At 41.8% G+C, this 23,600-nt stretch overlaps 1 protein-coding gene across 2 annotated transcripts in view; it reads right to left on the reverse strand.

The window, feature by feature from the left end:
- traf3ip1 (TNF receptor-associated factor 3 interacting protein 1) overlaps positions 1-23,600 on the reverse strand; it is a 46,477-nt gene that overhangs the window by 14,800 nt on the left and 8,077 nt on the right. The window contains exons 2-13 of one of the 2 annotated variants that reach the window (XM_064975786.1): positions 22,472-22,540; positions 17,932-18,093; positions 17,011-17,139; positions 16,338-16,763; positions 16,161-16,235; positions 5,818-5,850; positions 5,498-5,521; positions 5,300-5,378; positions 5,145-5,162; positions 4,856-4,940; positions 2,549-2,641; positions 94-226 (exon numbers count right to left, since the gene is read on the reverse strand). In XM_064975786.1, the coding sequence (XP_064831858.1) occupies positions 94-226; positions 2,549-2,641; positions 4,856-4,940; positions 5,145-5,162; positions 5,300-5,378; positions 5,498-5,521; positions 5,818-5,850; positions 16,161-16,235; positions 16,338-16,763; positions 17,011-17,139; positions 17,932-18,093; positions 22,472-22,540 (1,326 nt within the window). The remainder of the gene's footprint in view (positions 1-93; positions 227-2,548; positions 2,642-4,855; positions 4,941-5,144; positions 5,163-5,299; positions 5,379-5,497; positions 5,522-5,817; positions 5,851-16,160; positions 16,236-16,337; positions 16,764-17,010; positions 17,140-17,931; positions 18,094-22,471; positions 22,541-23,600) is intronic. The other variant, XM_064975787.1, reaches the window with a different exon arrangement.

Genomic DNA, 23,600 nt, shown 5'->3' on the forward strand with positions numbered 1-23,600 from the left:
GGGAATTTTTACTAGGATTAAATGTCAGGAATTACAAAAAACTGAGTTTAAATGTATGTAAACTTCCGACTTCAACTGTATGTGCTCCCTCACCATCTCCATGTCGGGCATGTCGGGGGGAGGAGGAGCAGCCTCCAGCACCACAAACTGCTCATCGTCATCCTCCTCCTCAGAGAGCTTCTTCCCCTCCATTATGACAGCCGCCGGGGGCTTGGCACTGGTCAGCCTACAACACACACAGGGCTTAGAGGGGGCAATGGAGCAAAGCACATACAGTGGGGCAAAAAAGTATTTAGTCAGCCACCAATTGTGCAAGTTCTCCCACTTAAAAAGATGAGAGAGGCATGTAATTTTTATCATAGGTGCACTTCAACTATGACAGATAAAATGAGAAAAAAAATATCCAGAAAATCACATTGTAGGATTTTTTATGAATTTATTTGCAAATTATGGTGGAAAATAAGTATTTGGTCACCTACAAACAAGCAAGATTTCTGGCTCTCACAGACCTGTAACTTCTTCTTTAAGAGGCTCCTCTGTCCTCCACTCGTTACCTGTATTAATGGCACCTGTTTGAACTTGTTATCAGTATAAATGACACCTGTCCACAGCCTCAAACAGTCACACTCCAAACTCCACTATGGCCAAGACCAAAGAGCTGTCAAAGGACACCAGAAACAAAATTGTAGACCTGCACCAGGCTGGGAAGACTGAATCTGCAATAGGTAAGCAGCTTGGTTTGAAAAAAATCAACTGTGGGAACGAATTGCAAAAATCGCTGAAGTTGGAGACTTTTATCTCCCTCACCAATTTCAGACATCTGCTATCTGAGCAGCTAACCAATTGCTGCAGCTGTACATAGTCTTATCGGTAAATAGCCCACCCAATTTTACCTACCTCATCCCCATACTGTTTTTATTTATTTACTTTTCTGCTCTTTTGCACACCAATATCTCTACCTGTACATGACCATCTGATCATTTATCACTCCAGTGTTAATCTGCAAAATTGTAATTATTCGCCTACCTCCTCATGCCTTTTGCACACAATGTATATAGACTCTTTTTTTTCTACTGTGTTATTGACTTGTTAATTGTTTACTCCATGTTTAACTCTGTCTGTTCACACTGCTATGCTTTATCTTGGCCAGGTCGCAGTTGCCAATGAGAACTTGTTCTCAACTAGCCTACCTGGTTAAATAAAGGTGAAATCAAAATAAAATAAATAAAATAAGGAAATGGAAGACATAAAAGACCACTGATAATCTCCCTCGATCTGGGGCTCCATGCAAGATCTCACCCCGTGGGGTCAAAATGATCACAAGAACGGTGAGCAAAAATCCCAGAGCCACACGGGGGGACCTAGTGAATTACCTGCAGAGAGCTGGGACCAAAGTAACAAAGCCTACCATCAGTCACACACTTCGCCGCCAGGGACTCAAATCCTGCAGTGCCAGACGTGTCCCCCTGCTTAAGCCAGTACATGTCCAGGCCCGTCTGAAGTTTGCTAGAGAGCATTTGGATGATCCAGAAGAAGATTGGGAGAATGTCGTATGGTCAGATGAAACCAAAATATAACTTTTTGGTAAAAACTCAACTCGTCGTGTTTGAAGGACAAAGAATGCTGAGTTGCATCCAAAGATAACCATACCTACTGTGAAGCATGGGGGTGGAAACATCATGCTTTGGGGCTGTTTTTCTGCAAAGGGACCAGGACGACTGATCCGTGTAAAGGAAAGAATGGGGCCATGTATCGTGAGATTTTGAGTGAAAACCTTCCATCAGCAAGGGCATTGAAGGTGAAACGTGGCTGGGTCTTTCAGCATGACAATGATCCCAATCACACCGCCCGTGCAACGAAGGAGTGGCTTCGTAAGAAGCATTTCAAGGTCCTGGAGTGGCCTAGCCAGTCTCCAGATCTCAACCCCATAGAACATCTTTGGAGGGAGTTGAAAGTCCGTGTTGCCCAGCAACAGCCCCAAAACATCACTGCTCTAGAGGAGATCTGCATGGAGGAATGGGCCAAAATACCAGCAACAGTTTGTGAAAACCTTGTGAAGACTTACAGAAAACATTTGACCTCTGTCATTGCCAACAAAGGGTATATAACAAAGTATTGAGATAAACTTTTGTTATTGACCAAATACTTATTTTCCACCATAATTTGCAAATAAATTCATTAAAAATCCTACAATGTGATTTTCTGGATTTTGTTTTCTCATTTTGTCTGTCATAGTTGAAGTGTACCTATGATGAAAATTACAGGACTCTCATCTTTTTAAGTTGGAGAACTTGCACAATTGGAGGCTGACTAAATACTTTTTTGCCCCACTGTATAATTTTCTCGGGCCCGGGTTCAGTTGCTAAACATTGTGGAACTTTGCAGATAGAAATGTTATGGAAGAGAGCTGACGTGAGTCCTAAATCTACATGTTTTCGCTAAATCATACATTTTGAAAAGTTCCAAAATGTGACCTGAATGCAATGCTGCCAACTGTATCATTCATAGTGACACAGGAAGTAAAGTAAAAAGTATGAGGGGAGGTCACCGTTCGGCCGGGGTCACGTCAGCATAGCTCTCCTGCCTCTTGAACCGAGGAGGGGCGGGCCGTGCGCTGTTGGGCCGAGGTATCCTTCGGTTGCTGGTTGGGAAGATGAGAAAGTCAAGCAACACTAATGAATGATCAGCCACAGTCAGAGTAATGGGGAATATTTAAGATTAATAAAGTTCATATTTAGTTAAGAGTAAATAACACAATGCTTAGCATATTTATATGTTTTCCCTTTCTGTAACACACATTTCAATTGTTCTATTTGTGACATGGGTTGATGGTCACTTGACTCCAGACTTATTTATTAAAACTCATTCTGTCGATAGTGATTGACGTCAGGCTGACGGTACACTGATATTATATTGATGACCTTATGAGCATTGTTTGATTCTGTAGCAGCTGGCAAAGTCACAGTCTTTTGTTGTGACTTTGTAGAAGCCTCTCTGGGTGGTATTTACAGAACATTTGGTACTGTGTGATTAGAGGGACCGTTAGACATTTTCTATGCTGGAGGGTGTTTTCCATGTTGCAACTTGTATTAAACCAACTTGATTTATGATAGACCATATATCCTCTACTGCTCTCCTTTCTGTTCACCTGGAAATTCCTTTAACAGTCAGTAAACCCCACTCTCTCTCACCAATATTATACATAGCAGTGTCTCTCAAAGCTGATCATGGGGACACACTGTGTATGCTGTACTGTACTCGAAATGAGCATCAATTCAACACCAGGAATTAGCCATCAGATTGGTTGGTTCAGAAGAACCATTTAACCAAGAAACTCTGGGAATCACATCTTCAACGAATCACAGATATTCAAAGCCAGATAGATAGGATCAGGACAGTGTGAAAAGTTACTGCATTTAGTTAGAACAATTATTCACATACTAGCCAATTCATTCAGTCTAATTGGAATAGCTGGTTGTAGTGAGAACATGAAAATAAGAGTGGTCCCCAGAACGAGAGTTGAGAAACCCTACTCTATTGGGACCTCAATTGCAACACTAACCATTCAGTCAGTCACTCAGTCTACCATGGGATAGCATGTGTTTGATGTTACGCTGAGAAGAATGTAATTGAGAGTGGGGACTAGCAGAGCAATTTGTTGTGGTGTAAAAGAGAGAGAAAGTGGCTAATCAAATGTAATGAGGGGGTTGAGAATACACAGGGGTGCGTCCCAAATGACACCCTATTCACTAGATTTAGTGCACTACTTTTGACATGGGCACTCTGTGGGGAATAGGGTGCCATTTGGGACACAGACAGTGTTAAGTGCGCCCGTTGAGTGCGGCGGGTTGATCAAAAAGGAGAAAGTGGAGGGTTTGCATCAGTGAATGGAGTTTTGTTTTTGTAGCATGTTTCGAAACTCTTTCTATCCCACAGAGAAGAAATTGGCCAAAACTTCAGGTTTAAGCAGTGAGGTTATGGGAGAGACCATTTCAATTGTTGCTGACTGTGCAAATTGAGCGGTGCCCTCAACAGGGCATACAATTAACATTTGACAAATGTGGGTAGATTTTAGGTATTGGCGGGTACGAATGTCTATTTCACCAGACACTTAGGTGGGTGGTCAATTTGCAGGGCTCTATATTGCGAGCATTACATGTCAAAAGCCAAGTAAGGGCACATGTTCAAGTTGTGATGTATAGCAGAGAAATGCTGCAGTAGCAGTTTTCAAAGTATTTCTGCCATTTGTTTCATAACTGCAACACAGCATGGCTGGGGAGCTGTGCGCAGGGAGTTAAGTGCAGATAGATTTATTTTTGGAGGCGCTGCACACAGGCTTAACAGTTGGTCTAATTTACTCGGAAGTCTACAAAAGTAAAACTGTCCTCATATTTGACTATTTCAAATGTTTTGTTCATAAGCTCGGTTGTTTTTCCATGTTTGATTGAGTCTGCTTCTTCAACTGATAAAGAGACGCATCTACTACTAGTCAGTTCCAAAATCTCACACCACAGACATCTTGAGTGGCCCCCTTACCACGGTAACCTATCGCCCTCAAAGGAGCAGCTGAACATTTTGTCTCATCTGATTTTTTTTGTAAAAATTAAATTACTTTCTTACCAATACATTTCTTGTTTTAGAAACATTACAAAGCATGGTCATCTTTTTTTTTTTTTTTTTTTAAATGTAATTATGGACCCAAAAATATTTTTGCTTGTAAATGTTGTTTAAAAAAAAAGAAAAATGTTTTTAATCGACCTGAAACAGTGGCTGGTTGACCAAAAATAAAAATGTTAGGCCATGGCCCTCAAACCCTGCTAATTTGCTTAAATCAACTGTCAAACGCCACACAGACCTGTGGGCCATGTGGGCTGGCACTGTGTCTGTGGCATCGCCGTTCTCCAGGGGGACTGGCCTCTCTGCCAACGGAGTGTCTCCATCTACAACAACACAAGATTATGCTGACATGAGAACTCACATCTTTCATTGGAACTTACAATCAATGGACTTGAAAGCAAGAAATGCTGATGGCTCGGGCTTATAGAACAGAGACACAAAAAATGGCCACCCTGGATCACTAAATGAAAAAGACACCAGCGCCATCTACTGAGAGATGGTATAGGTGCAGTGAGAGAAATACTCACCTCCTTCACTGTCAGACTCTTCCGGAAAAGAGGCGACAAAAAAAAGTATTAGATTTTCTTTCTTCTCTCTACCCATATTATTGTGTAAACAGAAGTATGACTTTAGTGAAAGGCTAGAAAGCTGGGATATTTGAGAGGAGCAGAGAGGTTTTTACCTTGTTGGGCTCCTGCTTTGGGCATGCGCCTCTGCCCCTTAGCAGATGAAGGCCGGGGTATTCTGGCTGGACTGTCAGACTGAGGAGAGGAGGAGATGAGGAGATTAGAAGAGAGATGATGATTGAATAAGTGTGTCCCATTCATGTTTATGAGTGCACACACACACTTATAAACATGTTTTGAAAATAAGAGGTTACCTGCTTGTCTGTGACTTCTGCGGCCTATTAAAAAAAAGAAAACATAGGGTAAACATTTGATTAGAAATTGAATCCAGGCGTGTCCGAAACTTCCACCAAACGGCGCTACAATGGAAGTAAAGCAGTAGGAAACCATGCTCCTATGGTAAATGGCATAGCACTATTTCCAAAGCATGGCCAGCTACGCTAGGAAACTGTAGTACACTCCCACGGAAAACACTCATACCGTACTACCCAGTTTACCCTTCCCAGTTCTATGCTTTATAGCTCTAGCGAGCTAGACTAGGGGGCATTAGGCTAGAAGGACACGGAAGAGATACCTCATCAGCTGTATCAACAGGCTCCAGTGGAAGCTTCCAGTGGTAAAGGAGCACAGAAATCAACCATTATCACACTGATAGCACCATAGAAATAGCCTACATGAGTATAATATAATATTCTCGAATATGTAAAAAGGCAAATGTGTCTATTTCTATTGATGGCAATTTCGTCCTGGTCTATGGCCATGCGGTACTAGCACGAGTGGTCTATGGAAGCTAAGTCAAATCTGTCACACAACCAAAGCACATTCAACATCAGTTCATGTAGTGAGTCTATAGCCGTCTGAGAAAATGTGGAGACTTCTTTTTCCATATCTGGTGGTTTAACCTCCTGGTTTTACTGAATGAAGAGTGCTGTAGATTACAGTTTTTGAAAAATATGGATCAAAAACCTATATAAGCAATTTCGCAGACACTTTTATCCAAAGTGACTTAGTCATGCGTGCATACATTTTACGTATGGGTGGTCCCAGGAATCGAACCTACGACCCTGGCGTTACAAGCGCCATGTTCTACTAACTGAGCTACAATGGACCACAATCCTAATCTGATGTATTCTATCCTAGCAACAAGCAAAGCTGAAGAGCCCTTGAAATTAAATGAAGCAAGCGAGCGAATTAGCATCCACTAACACAAAACCAGACAGAGCAATTACAGCAAAGATTGATACAAATAAATGTATCAAATTTGATTTGTCATGCTTTGTAAACAACAGTGAAATGCCTACTTATGGGCCAATCCCAACAACGCAGAGAAAAACAATCGAAAAATAATAACAAGGAATATACATATATATAACTTGGCTATATACACAGGGTACTAGTGCAGAGTCAATGTGCAGGGGTACAAGGTAATTGAGGTAGATATGTACATATAGGTAGGGTTAGTGACTAGACAACGGGATAGATAATAAACAGTAGCAGCAGCATAAGTGAGGAGCCAAAAAGGTTAGTGACAAAAAGAGTCAACGTAGATAGTCCGGGTAGTTATTTGGTTAAATATGTAGCAGTCTTATGGCTTGGGGGTTCTGTTCGATCCAGACTTGGTGTATCGGTATTGCTTGTCGTGCAGTGTTTAGGGATTTCCTGGCACCGCCTGATATAGTGGTCTTGTATGGTAGGGAGATTGGTCCCAATGTACTGGGCCGTACACACTACCCTCTGTAGTGCAGTTTCCGTGATGCCAGTCCAGTTGCTCTCAATGGTGCAGCTGTGCAGCCTTTCTAATCGACCTGGCCGGGGTATCCTGGAAGGATATTGATCTCATCCCGTCAGTAGAGGATGCCTGGATATTTTTTAAAAATGCCTTCCTAACCATCTTAAATAAACATGCCCCATTCAAGAAATTTAGAACCAGGAACAGATAAAGCCCTTGGTTCTCCCCAGACCTGACTGCCCTTAACCAACACAAAAACATCCTATGGCGTTCTGCATTAGCATCGAACAGCCCCCGTGATATGCAGCTGTTCAGGGAAGCTAGAAACCATTATACACAGGCAGTTAGAAAAGCCAAGGCTAGCTTTTTCAAGCAGAAATTTGCTTCCTGCAACACTAACTCAAAAAAGTTCTGGGACACTGTAAAGTCCATGGAGAATAAGAACACCTCCTCCCAGCTGCCCACTGCACTGAAGATAGGAAACACTGTCACCACTGATAAATCCAACATAATTGAGAATTTCAATAAGCATTTTTCTACGGCTGGCCATGCTTTCCACCTGGCTACTCCTACCCCGGTCAACAGCACTGCACCCCCCACAGCAACTCGCCCAAGCCTTCCCCATTTCTCCTTCTCCCAAATCCGTTCAGCTGATGTTCTGAAAGAGCTGCAAAATCTGGACCCCTACAAATCAGCCGGGCTAGACAATCTGGACCCTTTCTAAAATGATCTGCCGAAATTGTTGCCACCCCTATTACTAGCCTGTTCAAACTCTCTTTTGTGTCGTCTGAGATCCCCAAAGATTGGAAAGCAGCTGCGGTCATCCCCCTCTTCAAAGGGGGGACACTCTTGACCCAAACTGCTACAGACCTATATCTATCCTACCATGCCTTTCTAAGGTCTTCGAAAGCCAAGTCAACAAACAGATTACTGACCATTTTGAATCTCACCATACCTTCTCTGCTATGTAATCTGGTTTCAGAGCTGGTCATGGGTGCACCTCAGCCACACTCAAGGTCCTAAACGATATCTTAACCGCCATCGATAAGAAACATTACTGTGCAGCCGTGTTCATTGATCTGGCCAAGGCTTTCGACTCTGTCAATCACCACATCCTCATCGGCAGACTCGACAGCCTTGGTTTCTCAAATGATTGCCTCGCCTGGTTCACCAACTACTTCTCTGATAGAGTTCAGTGTGTCAAATCGGAGGGTCTGCTGTCTGGACCTCTGGCAGTCTCTATGGGGGTGCCATAGTGTTCAATTCTTGGACCGACTCTCTTCTCTGTATACATCAATGAGGTCGCTCTTGCTGCTGGTGAGTCTCTGATCCACCTCTACGCAGACAACACCATTCTGTATACTTCTGGCCCTTCTTTGGACACTGTGTTAACAACCCTCCAGGCAAGCTTCAATGCCATACAACGCTCCTTCCGTGGCCTCCAATTGCTCTTAAATACAAGTAAAACTAAATGCATGCTCTTCAACCGATCGCTACCCGCTCCTACCCGCCTATCCAACATCACTACTCTGGACGGCTCTGATTTAGAATACGTGGACAACTAGGTGTCTGGTTAGACTGTAAACTCTCCTTCCAGACCCATATCAAATATCTCCAATCCAAAGTTAAATCTAGAATTGGCTTCCTATTTCGCAACAAAGCATCCTTCACTCATGCTGCCAAACATACCCTTGTAAAACTGACCATCCTACCAATCCTCGACTTTGGCGACGTCATTTACAAAATAGCCTCCAATACCCTACTCAACAAATTGGATGCAGTCTATCACAGTGCAATCCGTTTTGTCACCAAAGCCCCATATACTACCCACCATTGCGACCTGTACGCTCTCGTTGGCTGGCCCTCGCTTCATACTCGTCGCCAAACCCACTGGCTCCATGTCATCTACAAGACCCTGCTAGGTAAAGTCCCCCCTTATCTCAGCTCGCTGGTAACCATAGCATCTCCCACCTGTAGCACACGCTCCAGCAGGTATATCTCTCTAGTCACCCCCAAAACCAATTCTTTCTTTGGCCGCCTCTCCTTCCAGTTCTCTGCTGCCAATGACTGGAACGAACTACAAAAAGCACTGAAACTGGAAACACTTATCTCCCTCACTAGCTTTAAGCACCAAGTGTCAGAGCAGCTCACAGATTACTGCACCTGTACATAGCCCAAACAACTACCTCTTTCCCTACTGTATTTAATTTATTTATTTTGCTCCTTTGCACCCCATTATTTTTATTTCTACTTTGCACATTCTTCCATTGCAAATCTACCATTCTAGTGTTTTACTTGCTATATTGGATTTACTTTGCCACCATGGCCTTTTTTTGCCTTTACCTCCCTTATCTCACCTCATTTTCTCACATCGTATATAGACTTGTTTATACTGTATTATTGACTGTATGTTTGTTTTGCTCCATGTGTAACTCTGTGTCGTTGTATGTGTCGAACTGCTTTGCTTTATCTTGGCCAGGTCGCAATTGTAAATGAGAACTTGTTCTCAACTTGCCTACCTGGTTAAATAAAGGTGAAAAAAAAATAAAAAATAACTTAAGGATCTGAGGGCCCATGCCAAATCTTTTCAGACTCCTGAGGGGGAAGAGGCGTTGTCCTGCCTTTCTTCACGACTGTGTTGGTGCGTGTGGACCATGTTTATTCCTTAGTCATGTTGACACTGGGGATATTGATGCTCTCTACCCGCTCTACTACAGCCCCGTCGATATGGATGGGGGCATGCTCAGTATGCATGTCAAACTGCCGTTCTTTAGAATCGGTTTTCCGTTAAAACTATAAGAAATATTCCTAACATTCCATGTGAATTCACAATGCAGAATATGGTCATATTGCGTATGAATGCTAGGGAGCAATGAAGTACTATCGTCCACAGTCATAATTACAGTAGGCCATCGGTATACTGACATACTGAGAGCAATGAAACAAATGACCCTGTCTTAAATGCAACCAATAGCATAGGCCAATGAAAAGAGTGGAGACACAGATTGCACAATGAGGAAATGACAGAAATTGTATTTTAAAATATTGTGAAAGGCCTTTTAGCTGTGGCCTGCTGTTCATTGACAGCCACAACTAATCAGCTGTTTGAAATGTCGCGCGTGCTGCCTGACTGTAGGCCTACGCGCTCGTGATGTGATACAACACAATCCACCACAATTTAAAAAAAATAAGCAATTGATCCTCTCCGGGTAATTTATGTTCTCTGGTGTAGTAATTTCAATGAATTAATTCATTTCTGTACAGACATGAGTCATTTAATTAATTATATAACATGGTACATTTATTTCAATTTACCTGCAGAACCTCCAGCACCCTTCCCGCGGCTGTTTTCTTCCATGTGCGCTGTGCTCTCCCAAAGGCCAAATAAATCCACACTTATTAATAATTATAAATTCAATGAATAGTGGTCAGTAACCCCATAGGAGGTTATTGCGTATGTGAATCATTTCACTAAGTCAATGAACAAGTGTTTATCAAATAATGTATTTATCCTGTTTAGCCAATAGTGGTTTTAGCTATACTGTTATAAATTCAAAAAGGCACTTGCACATCTGAGCTAACTTTTTTGCAGGTTCATGGCAACAGTTGAATAAAATGAGAAAAAAGGAGAAACCCGCACACTGCTCTTGATAGTATCACTGCTCCTTAATAAGCTTTACGTATTGGCCTCAAGGCCTTCGTCAGAGCTTTTGTGAGTTCTTTAAATTAGCCACATTTAAAAAATCCCAAAGGTTCTGACGAAGGCCGTGGAGCCGATAAGGTATCTTCAAAAGCGAATTTAAGTAGGACCATCCGGTTGCTCTGCTCAAACCATCGTATTTCGCTACTATCATCACCCTATTGGGTAACCTTCGACACGGTTGGCTAGTCGATCCAGGGCGAATGGAGGGAAAATCAGAACGGTTCAGGACTACACGACGAGTCACCGGGTAACAGACAACTACAAAGATAGGACAAATGGAGACAAGTTGGTTGAACCATTTCGGACAATCAGGGCCTTACAAGCGTGCCGCAAAAAGGCCCAACCCCCTTTCCAAGGCTGGCCCGTTAACCGAGAGATCCCAGGCAAACCCAGGGATTTCACGTCAATACATTCATGATTTCTTGCTCAAAGTGGGCGGCGGTTCGTGTGCAAATATATGGTAATTGTAGATGATAGTAGTTTTTGAATGTGGCAATGTTAAGTGTCTCTATCGCTCTCTCCATCTCTTCTTTAACAAGTATCCATGTTTTCATTCCGCTAGGGACCTGTTTTCAGCATATTACATCTCCAGTCAATAACCGGTGCAGTGTGTGTGTTTATCCTGTGTTCCCATTTAATTAGTTGGTAAATAAATACTTAAACAAATTTGTGTAGTACTGAATCACAAGTAAGGCTTGGTTTTTGCAGATGCTTGAAGGCTGTTCAGAATGGTGATATGATACGAGGTTATGGTTAATAAGTTGACTGTTTACAAATAGGTAAAGACCTTCTAGAGTTTAATTTTGGAGATGATAACTCTTTAAAGAACTGCTCTCATGGTGCCCCAGATCCTAATGAGTTAATTGTTACATGATTAATTTAAAAATAGGGTAACAATTAAATATATAGTTGATCTAATTAATTAACTGTCTTCAGATTAACCTGACATGCTGAAAACAGGAAAGGGCCTTCCCCAAACTGTTGCCGCAAAGTTGGAATCACAGAATCGTCTAAAGGTCAATGTATGCTGTAGTGTTAAGATTTCCCTTCCCTTCCCATGAAAAAACATCCCCAGACAATTATTCCTACTCCGTCAAACTTTACAGTTGGCAGTATTCATTGGTGCATCCGCCAAACCCAGATTTGTCCTGAGAACATGTTTCCACTGCTCCAGAGTCCAATGGCGGCAAGCTTCATACCACTCCAGCTGTCGCATGGCATTGCGCATGGTGATCTTAGGCTTGTGTGCGGCTGCTCGTTCTTGTGCCGATGTTGCTTCCAGAGGCAGTTTGGAACTCGGTAAGTGTTGGGAACCGAGACTAGTCAAAGTCCAGACCTAAACGTGATTGAGATGTTATAGCAGGGACAAAAATTATCAGGTCATGCTTGAAAACCCATAAATGTTGCTGAGTTGAAGCAGTTGTGCATGAAAGAGTGGGCCAAAATTCCTCTGCAGTGATGTTAGAGACTGATCAACAACCACAGGAAGTGTTTGGTTGCAGTTAAAAGGTGGCACAACAAGTTATTTATTGACTGTAATAATAAAATACTTTCTCATACAGGGGCATTGGGTTTTGCACAACTTTGTTTATTAGATACTTATTTCATGGAAGACATTTTTGTGTTAGTTGTTCACTCAGGTTCCCTTTATCTAATATTAGGTTTTGGTTGAAGATCTGATAACCTTCAGTGTAACAAAAAATAATTGCAAAAACTATTTAAATCAGAACAGGGGCAAATACTTTGTCGTGACCCTGTATCTCCTACTAACGCTATAGCATTTTAGCATAAGTATTTGATGATAATGATGGGGACCTGTTCGTCGAAGTTTGTTTATAACGGCACTGTGATTTACATTAAAAACACTTTTTTGGTTTGGGATTTTTTAAATAACATTAACAATCACAAGTTCGTTTAAACACTCACACCCCTAATGCATGCATGTACAGTGCCTTCGGAAAGTATTCAGACCTTTTGACTTTTTCCACAATGGATTAAATAAAACTAATTCCTCAGCAATCTATACACAATACCCCATAATGACAAAGTGACATTCTAGCAAATGTATTAAAACTAACAAATAAATAAGGTATTTCTACAAGTATTCAAGTATAAGTATTCAAACTCTTTGCTATGCGACTCGAAATTGACCTCCAGTGCACCCGGTTTCAATGAGTTAAGAACACATTCTTATGTTCAATGATGGCCTAGGAACAGTGGGTTAACTGCCTGTTCAGGGGCAGAGCGACAGATTTGTACCTTGTCAGCTCAGGGGTTTGAACTCGCAACCTTCTGGTTACTAGTCCAACACTCTAACCACTAGGCTACCCTGCCCAAGAATTTGGGATACTTATTTAAATGTGGTATTTCGGTTTATTTTTGACTTATTTTATAAATTAGGGAAAATGTCTAAAAACCTGTTTTTGCTTTGTTATTATGGGGTATTGTGTGTAGATTGATGGGGGAGGGACAATTTTAGAATAAGGCTGTAACAAAATGTTGAAAAAGTCAAGGGGTCTGAATACTTTCTGAAGGCACTGTACCTCCTGCTAATCATCTTCAGCATTGGGGTTGGAGGTCAGTGTACACATGCTAGATCAGAACCCGTATTCTTTGTATTTTGGTTATCAGTAAAAAAAAACTCAGCAGGCTTACTTGCCGACTGCCATAAAATGCCACAAATTGTTTATCTTTCACTGAAACGATGGAGAGGAACCAAAAATATAAGTTTTAGGCTACTAGAATTCTTTGCAGTTTGGTTGTATTCATATTTTTTTTTTGATCACCTACCCAAATGGGGCAAGCTCAGAACAGGCTCAACAATCTCAGAGCAGGCTCAATTTGCACGACTGCTCAGTTCACTTGCCCTAGGCAATAGGGCAAGCCTTAGCCCTTTACACTCTTACCCGTACATGGGTTGAAAATGGCAGATTTGGGCACTGATAAACACCTAAATTGGAACGCAGTTGCAGTACAGTAACATGCAATACATGATGTCAGAGTTGTGTCTCTTCGCAGTGATCTATGGGTTTTGATTGACAGTCGTTGTGAAATTGAGCACCCCGCACGAAAAGTGACCCCCATCGCTCCTGCTAATTGGGCAACCTTTACAAATGTTTTGTTGTCTGAGTGAGGCAAATGCTGTAAATTAGGAGGACTATGGATTTTGAAAGATGAGACATTGAGGATTATAACAAATACTGCTTTGACTTCACATTTCCATAATCCTAAAACTCATGTCATATACAGTGTCGATGTTTGATGTACAGTTACAAGATGACATTGTGTCATACCCTGGGTTGTTCTGAACAGAAAGAGCCTACGTTTGTCTATTGTGAAGAAAATATTCAGTGGCAACACACACACTTGAATGCACTCATGACTAGGGCTGTTGACCGTATTACCGCCACACGGGCAGTCATGAGTCATGACTGCAGTAAAAAAAATGTGTTAGTAGTACCCAACTCGCTAACAATCATCAGGTCACTAATGGCCTGGTACTCAGGACTCCATTGTCCCTCTATCCACTCCGACATCAACGCAAACGCATTCAAAAATCCCAAACATTTATCATCAAAACACTATGTGCTTTTAAAACTCACTGTGATTGATCAATTTAAAGAAAGAAGTTCAACAATAGGTTAAAACATGGTCCTTGTGGATGTTGTTTCAAAGCCTAACAGAACAAAATGGACAGATCTTTCTAAGGTGATAATTCAAAAACACCCTTATGCATATTAGAGATTATGCATAACCATAGGCATATTAGAGATTATGCATAACCATAGGCATATATATGAGCCCGAAAAAAATCCTGAATTAAAATAATGATTGTGCCGTTATACAATACATAACCAACCGTATATTACACATGGCAGAATTTTTTTTTTTTAAATACTGATTTAAGATCTCTTTGGTACAGTTGGTTTAGCCTAAATTAAACTCATTCAGATTTATCCAACAATTATAGTGAATTTGTTTTAGATTTTGAATAGCCTAGTAATAGGACTTCTTTTGCCTTCACAATTACGACTGGCACATTACCTTTAGCTACAGAATATCTCACCACATCTCCTCCACTCTATCCTTTATTTCTTTCTTCAGCACGCAGAGAGAAGGGCTGTCAACAGCTTTTATTTTTCTTAAATTTAAACTAGGCAAGTCAGTTAAGAACAAATTCTTATTTACAAATGATGGCCTACCGCGGCCAAACCCTAGCCCGGACGACGCTGGGCCAATTGTGCACCACCCTATGGGACTCTGAATCACGGCCGGTTGTGATACAGCCTGGAATCAAACCAGGGTCTGTAGTGACGCCTCTAGCTCTGAGATGCAGTGCCTTAGACCGCTGCGCCACTCGGAAGCGTAATGAAATATGTTTAGTTGTGAATACATGTTATGATCGTTGTTCCCGAACAGATTTCACTTGGTTTCCCAAATTAAGCACTGGGTAGCTGCAGGAACAGGGTTGGAGAGCCCATGGCATACAGAGTTTGGGTGGAATATCACCTGTGGCACAGCTAAATTACCGGAGTAGCCTACTCAACATGAGCGGAAAATGTCCCGGCGGGAAAGTGACCTCTATTCACCATTCCAGTGCATATGGACTACATGTCTTGTTTTCTCTTAACCGTTTGATAACGGGCCACATTAAATCAAAACTAATTTTACATATTAATAAAAACAAGATTAAATTGAGAAGTCTGATGGATGAAAATATGATCACTTGATGAGAGAACAGCGTGTGCATCCTGAGGCAAGAACAGAGCGCAAGCTTTTTTTGTTGTTGAGATTTTTAAATCATCAATAGCATCATGCAGCCCATATATATATATATATATATTTTTTTTTTTCTAAGGCATTCCAAGGTGTCTATCATTCACTGAAGTTGCCAAATAACTAAATCTAGCATATAGAACCTGTTTCAAATGATCACTTCATATGCGTGCACTCTCGCTCCAGAATGGGAAAATTATCCATTCTATTTCACTCAGTTCAATGATATTGTTCTTACTATAAAATCATATAATATAAAATAATGGCACATAACTTATAAGCATATCTTGTCTGCTAAATGAACAAGCCTACAGCCTATGGCACAGTGCACAACCAGATTACAGTAGGTCAACTTAAATTCTGTTCCTCTGAAATACATTTCCATATCATGTTTCTTTAGACCTGCCTAAAATAAAGAATTAATTTAATTGGGATGGTGTATATTCAATAGATTCACGAGAATTTTTTAAATGTAGATGTTCCAAAGGTGCTCATCAGAGGCTTGTATGCAGCTTGTATGAGTGGTGCTATCCATATTCATCTTGACTAACATTCAATTACCATGAAACCGGCAGCCTTTTGCATGATAATAACCGACTGACAAAATGTAATGAACACCGCAACCCTACTCATGACTCCTTTCTACGCGCACCCAAAATGATGACTGACAATAGTAGATACTGCTTATTGGAGAGAGGGGAGAGCTTACCGCTGGTTCAGGTTTGGTCGTTTTACTGGGCACCTCTGGATGTGGTCGGTGTTTTGACTCCTCTGACGCTCTGGCCTAAAAACACACACACACAGATCTCATAGAAACACGTGCTGCTACTGTTACATTAAGGATTTAAAAATGGGACAAAGCCATGGAATGGCTGACATGCCCTACCTTTTTGTCCCCTTTCTCTGGCACTTTGGTCTTCTCCTCCCCCTGTTTGTGTCTGGTCTCTCTCGCCTTCTCCCTTTCTCCCTTCTCTCGCCGTTTATCCCTGTCTCCATCTTCCTCCCTATATCGGTCTCTCGGTCTGTGTGTTTCCTTGTCTTTGCTCTTCTCTCCGCCTCTGTCCTTCTCCCTCTCCTTGTCTCGTTCCCCGTCTTTCTCTCTTCTCTTGTCTTTGTCCCTCTCTCGGTCCCGGCTCTTGTCCTTGTCGCGGTCTTTGGTCCGGTCTCGTTCGCGGGCCTTCTCCGACCGCTCTCCCTCGCGGTGGAGCTCCTTCTCCTTGTTGCCTCGCCTGTCCTCCTGCTCTTTGGGCTGGTCCGGGTCCTCCTTCTCCCGGCCTCCACCGACGCTGTGCTCTCGTATCTCCTTCCTCTCCTGGGGAGACACACACACACACTTGCATTGTCACCATCCCCGCCAGCCTCAACACATTGTGGTAAAATAAACAGTCACAGCAGTACGGCCCCTGTATGACTAGTCTAGATGCAGTTAGAGGTTAAAGTTGAAAAGAGAAACTGGTTTTTGAATGACAGAAACTAGTGGTGACAGATATCCATAGAATTAGAATGGTCTGAGGGGATAAGTCTTGTCCACTCGATGAGTTCCAGGTGTCTGGTCTCACCTCTCGGTCTCTGTGGCGCTCTCGTCCCTCCCGGTTCTCCTTGTCCTGGGAACGGGAGGTGCTGGCCTTCCCTTTGAGGTCCAGCTTGTCCCCCGTCAGCACCCGCTTCACTGCCTCCTCACTGGACAGCTAGGGACGACATGACACAGAGGACCATCATGATCGTTAACTCACATTCTACCATACTGTGTGAATTTTCATGAAGTTTGTTTATTGGTATTTTCATTTTCTTTCCAGGTGATGCATTGTATGGGGACTGCAGATTACTAGCACACATCAATCTTTATCCAGAACAACCTGCACACCGGTCTGTCAATAATGAATTTAATTGCATTTTTTAAAGACCTGTGTAGCATACATATCTAGTTGCGTCAGCCATTCGAGTACAACAATACATCAACTATTGAGGATTAAAAACACAAAGTCTACAGACTTATTTCCATTGTGGTCCTTGTTACAATCAATGCGGTGTATGCTAGCTACTCGATTAATCTACATGTGTATGAACAGTCTGTTACAATGAAACCTCAGGGAGGCATGGCAGAGTTCCCCTGAGCTCGAAGCCCTTTATTTACACTGGCTGGGTCCAATTAAAATGTACTAGAATGATCCTCTTCAGACCCAGGAGCTCCAATAGTGTGTGTAAACATGCATGATCTTTATCTGGATTACACTGTTTTAATGTTGATGTGTAACATGTTTTCCCCCAGTGTGCATGTATGCCAGAAACAACCAAGGTATTTGCAGCAAGAATTAGCCCATCTTGTGTTCTTTACAATGTCTGGGAGAAGTGCCCTCTCCTGTCTATGTAAAATTTATTTGTTACAGTATGTTGCTTAGGCCCTTTTGTGGACCGTGTGTGTGTTGGGGTGTGTGTGTGTGTGTTTGTACATGAACATGGATCATTCCAGGCAGACAGACCTTGTTGAGGCAGCACTTGGCTATAGCCTGCAGCAGCTCATTGGTCTTCTCGGGCTCGTGGCCGGCTACGATGCGTGCCGGCTTGGCCGACAGGGGCTCGCCGCTCACCAGCATTACCACGTCCATGGCCTTCTGCAGGAACGCCATCTTAGCATCCTTATCCTGCAGGAGACAGAGAGAGGTAGAAAGGGATTGAAAGGTCTTAAAGTTGTTGTTCCCAGTCCATCATCCAACAGGAATGTTGTTTTTTTCCTCTGAGGTTAGCATAACAAAACCGCTGAGTTGGTCTGACGCAATTACCGTATAAAACGACTGTTAAGGATGAAGGCAGTCATGAAAATAAACGTCAGAACGGTTTAAGAAAACTTTTTATAATAGAACCGCTAACCCTAGCAATTTGACTGGCAAACTAATAGGTACACTAGCAATGGGTGCCTGGTATTGTGACGCAATAATTTCCATGGTAATGTAGAATGTTCAATCAAATGATGGTAGCCCTTTACACTCCTACCCGTATACGGGTTGAAAATGCAGTGGATGTGCAGTTACATGCTATACATGACGTCAGAGCTCAGCGTCTCCGCTTCACAGCTCTGTATGGATTTTGACAGACAGACCATCTGAATTTGAGCACCACTTGTGACAAGAAGCTTCCCGAATCCCTCCCGCTACCTGGACAACTTTAGCACATTTTTTGTTTTCTGAGTGAGGGGAAAGGCTGTAAATTACGAGGACTCAGTATATTTTGAACGATGAGACGTCGAGGGTTATAATAAATACCGCTTTGATGTCATACAAGCAAGCCAAATACCTGCGAGTCCAAATGGGCACTTCACAGCTCCATATCATAAAACTGATGTAATACTTTATACAGTGTCAAGGTATATGATCACTATGCTTGATGTAGAGTTAGTCACAAGATACCCTGGGTTGTCCTGAACAGAATGAGCCCGTTTGTTGTACTGTGTAGAAAATTTGCTTCGGACCACACATCTAAATGCACTCATGTCTCCATTCTATACACAAACCAAAACTACAAAATTGGCTTCTCTGAATTGCCTTGTGAAAGCCTAGCACCAAGATCATACTTTATAGTTTAGCTTTATGTTGGCAATAGAACAGGATTTCAAATTATGCCTGTTTTTTTGGATTGCATCAACAACAAGAGTAATTGTGTGAAAGGTGGGTACATAGGGCTGTGTTCCAAACAACAACATAAAAAACGACAAGTGTGCTTGATCGAGTTCCTCAAAAGGTATATGAGAGCAAAACATTTTTTATTTTTTTTAAATCACCTTATAGTTGAAGACTCTTCTTTGAGTCATAAAAGTACATTGAAATGACTTAGGAACTGTGCACACTTTGGAGAGGAATGTGGCAAATTGGAAACACCACTCACACCTATCAATCACTCAAACCCATGTCAATCTTTTGTCTTATGTTGCACCTACCCCACATTTTTCAAGAACATTCCTATGTTACTGAAATCCAGATTTCGTTATCAACAAATGCGGCAAAAATTACTAAATGTAAATTGCACATAAAATCAACAGAGTAATGTTTGGATTTAGTCTTGAACTGTCCTCAGCTTGTAATAATTTCCCCATAAATCGGCAAAATGCTCCCTTTTAAATGCTACCATGGTTAAGCATATGCATTCCATATTTCTTCTGTAAGAAATATTTCATTTTAGCCCAATCCATGTAGGGCAATTCCCACAGGTAAGGGGTTAACTGATGTGGCTCATGCAATGGAATGTATTTTTTATAATGTCAGTTCAGTTGAAACAACAAATCACAGAACCAGGGTATGCTTCCTGCTTTGGGTACACTCGCCAGTCCTCCCATTATGCCATCCTTGACTTGAATGTGGGGACACCCGTTCTATGCATTCTATTCCTATGGCAGCAAAGTTTTTGCCATTTAAATTGTTATTACGATTATAGTTAGGGGGGAAAAAAGTGGGCGCTGCTCTCGGGTGGGCTTTCTCAATTCAAATCTTTCCTTAACCTCTTACATCTATGGGGGGCGCTATTTCATTTTTGGATGAAAAACGTTCCCGTTTTAAACAAGATATGTTGTCACAAAAAGATGCTCGACTATGCATATAATTGATAGCATTCGAAAGAAAACACTCTGACGTGTCCAGAACGACCAAGATATTCTCTGTGCGTGCCCTAGAACGTGAGCTTCAGGCAAAACCAAGATGAGATGGCATCCAGGAAATGAGCAGGATTTTTGAGGCTCTGTTTTCCATTGTCTCCTTATATGGCTGTGAATGCGAGAGGAATGAGCCTGCCCTTTCTGTCGTTTCCCCAAGGTGTCTGCAGCATTGTGACGTATTTGTAGGCAGATCATTGGAAGATTGACCATAAGAGACCACATTTACCAGGTGTCCGCCCGGTGTCCTGCGCCGAAATTGGTGCGCAAAAGTCACCTGCCAGTATTTTTCCATGGGATACAGAGAGGAAAGCAAGCTTCCACGAACTGCATATCAATGAAGAGATATGTGAAAAAACACCTTGAGGATTGATTCCAAACAACGTTTGCCATGTTTCGGTCGATATTATGTAGTTAATCCGGAAAAAGTTTTACGTTGTAGGTGACTGAATTTTCGTTTCGGTAGCCAGACGCAATGTAGAAAACGGAACGATTTCTCCTACACACAGACGCTTTCAGGAAAAACTGCGCATTTGGTATGTGGCTGGGAGTCTCCTCATTGAAAACATCAGAAGCTCTTCAAAGGTAAATGATTTTATTTATTTGGTTATCTGGTTTTTGTGAAAATGTTGTGTGCTAAATGCTACTCAAAATGCTATGCTAGCTTTGCATACTCTTACACAAATTAGTCAATTTCTATGGTTCAAAAGCATATTTTGAAAATCTGAGATGACAGTGTTGTTAGGAAAAGGCTAAGCTTGAGAGCAGACGCATTATTTTCATTTTATTTGCGATTTTCAGAAATCGTTAACGTTGCGTTATGCTAATGAGCCTGAGGCTTTAGTCACAAACCCGGATCCGGGATGGGGAGTTTCAAGAAGTTAACATTATAATTATTTCATAACACTGATGACTGATCAGCTCCTAGAGAGAAAGCTAATGCTTACCCAATAAAAACGCAATAAAATCACAGATTTGGCACATCATTGCGCACGTCAGGCTACACATGAAATATATTGAGACAAATTCCAGACAGTAGCCTAGAAATTAGCAAATAGAACTCGATTAAACATTAAATGTATTTCAATACTGTTTATATTTTAATGTAGCCATCCTGATTTTCATTTGAAGCATATTTTGTTTTTATATGTCATTTGTTTGTATCAACTGCAAAGACATTGGCAACATTGTATTTCTAGGCAACTTTGTGCTGAAGTTATCGGCGATCAGAGAGAGATGGATAAACCGCGTGTTCCTTTGTTTAGCGGAGATCTTCTGTGTATAAAGCGCTTCTAACGACACACTTCGGTGTTCTACGGGTGATCTGAGGCAGGCGTTAGATTACGAGCGTCCTGGTCCTGGCTAATTACCGTGATTAAAAATTCCATGACCGCAACAGCCCTACTGCTGAGACTTGGTTCTTTACATCATTTTCTCAAGTGCGCCCTCCATTGATATCATTGTACACAAGACTACTGGAGAGTTCATGCAGACGTGTGTGTGAGAAACCGAACAATATGAAGTACCTCTTCCACCATGTGCACTTGAGGGAAATCTCAACCTTTTCTAGTTACACACTGACGCACAACGGAACTATGGTTGTTACACTGTAGAGACAGCCTATTCCAAAACGGTGTCCTCATCTGTGATCTGTTCCCAGAAAGGCACAGTTGAGACTACAACCTAAGCTCCATGCCAACAGTGTAACATTACGCTGGTCACTAAAGTAACCTGGGCTTAGTGAGAACAGAGCACCCTGCTTGATATCAGTTATCACCGTTCAGCCCCCGAGCTCTCCAGAACCTGGATTTCACAAACACAGCTGACATTTAAAGGCTTGAGAGAAAGAGCAGTGGACGAGCCAGAGCCAAGAGTGTCTTTCATAGAATTAGAAATAAGAATAGAACGAACATGAACATTCTTAATAAGACAAATAAAGGTCAGCCATTTGTCAGGGAGTTGGTCAACCATGGTTTGCCAGTGCTGTGATAGAGTGTAAAATTATGAATTTGAAGAATTTATCTGCCCTGTACGTTTATTAGCTAGCTACCCAGAAAGTTTTATTTCCATAAATCTTTCTAAATAACTGCCAATACGCCAACATTTCATTCAAACACAGCCATAGAGTGGCTGAAATCAGTTGATGATAGGACTTGTAAGTTGTAAATGCAACAATAAAAAATAACACATTTTATTTATTATATATATAAAATAGCACTCACAGCTTTTCAAAATAATTTAGCTTCTGTTAGCTGAGCTGACACGTAGTACAACAATATTACATTTCTACATATTCATAGGCAGGGGGCCTAATGCAACAATCTGTTCTGGAGTTTCACAAATGGCCTCCATCAAGTGATCAAATGGAGGAAATGTCTTACCTTCACATTGTCTGACTTCATCTCTGTCTCTACATAGAGTCCCTTCATGAAGCCAGTGGTCCGGATCACCTGTAGGAGAGAGGATAGAATGCTTTGCAGGGATTGACGTTAAGGGTTGGTCTTTTGTCAGGGGCAAGTGAACTGAGCAGTCAGGCAAGTTGCGCCTGCACTCAAGTTGCGCCAGGTTTTTTATTTTTTTAACTCATATCCATAAACACTTTCTGGTTGGTTCATCCCCATTGCTTAAGTGAAAGATGACCAATTTATGGCAGCTGGACAAGTGGAGCCTGCTCAGTGGTTGCCCCATTATGATTTTAAAATACAATTCCAGTAGCCTAACACAGGGGCTGTTTTTTTGTACTGCTACACTCAGAAGTGTAAGTTTTGGTCAAACAGCAGAGCGCTAGCCACTAGGCCTATGTCCTATTTTAACAAGCAGGAGTCAACTTTAATACAATTAGCTTAACTTAGATTCAGTGGCGGAAAACACTTGGATAATCAGTACAATGGAGTCACGCTTGCTAACACACTTAATCAAATATGTATGAGCATATACTGAAAGGTGAAACAAACTGAACTGAAGGAGGAGACAACAAACTACCTATTGAAATGGGGTTAAAGAGTGTACTCAACTCAGCTGCTTGTGGGAAGAACACGTGGCCAAAAGCAATTAACCCTGAATTACCTATGACCTCACACTGGCTCAGAGAGTGTGTTGTGTCCAGGTGATGTAGTTTTGTAAAGGCTGCTCTGCCTGGATATTCTTTCCTCTGCCTAGATATTCTTTGCTGAGCCTGGTATAGCCTGTGGCACAGACCCAGCCACTAGCAAACCCTCTACCAGGGAAGCCTTTTGGGTCATTCCAGGGTTCTCCCCAAAGAATGTAAAACAAATATATATTGAATTTCTTTATTTTATTTATTTATTTACAAACACTGAATTACTCTTGCCTGGCCCTCAACCCCGAGACTACGGCTTAGGACACAAAAAAGTACAACAAGTCCTGCTACAACTTCTGCAGAGCCATCAAACAAGCAGAAGGACAATGTGACAGACTCAGAGCTAGAAAATTATAATCACACACACACACACGTGATTTTGTTGTCCTTAAGCCATTTTGCCACAACTT

This window comes from Oncorhynchus masou, chromosome 10, assembly GCF_036934945.1.
Source record: "Oncorhynchus masou masou isolate Uvic2021 chromosome 10, UVic_Omas_1.1, whole genome shotgun sequence".
NCBI classification, from domain to species: domain Eukaryota; kingdom Metazoa; phylum Chordata; class Actinopteri; order Salmoniformes; family Salmonidae; genus Oncorhynchus; species Oncorhynchus masou.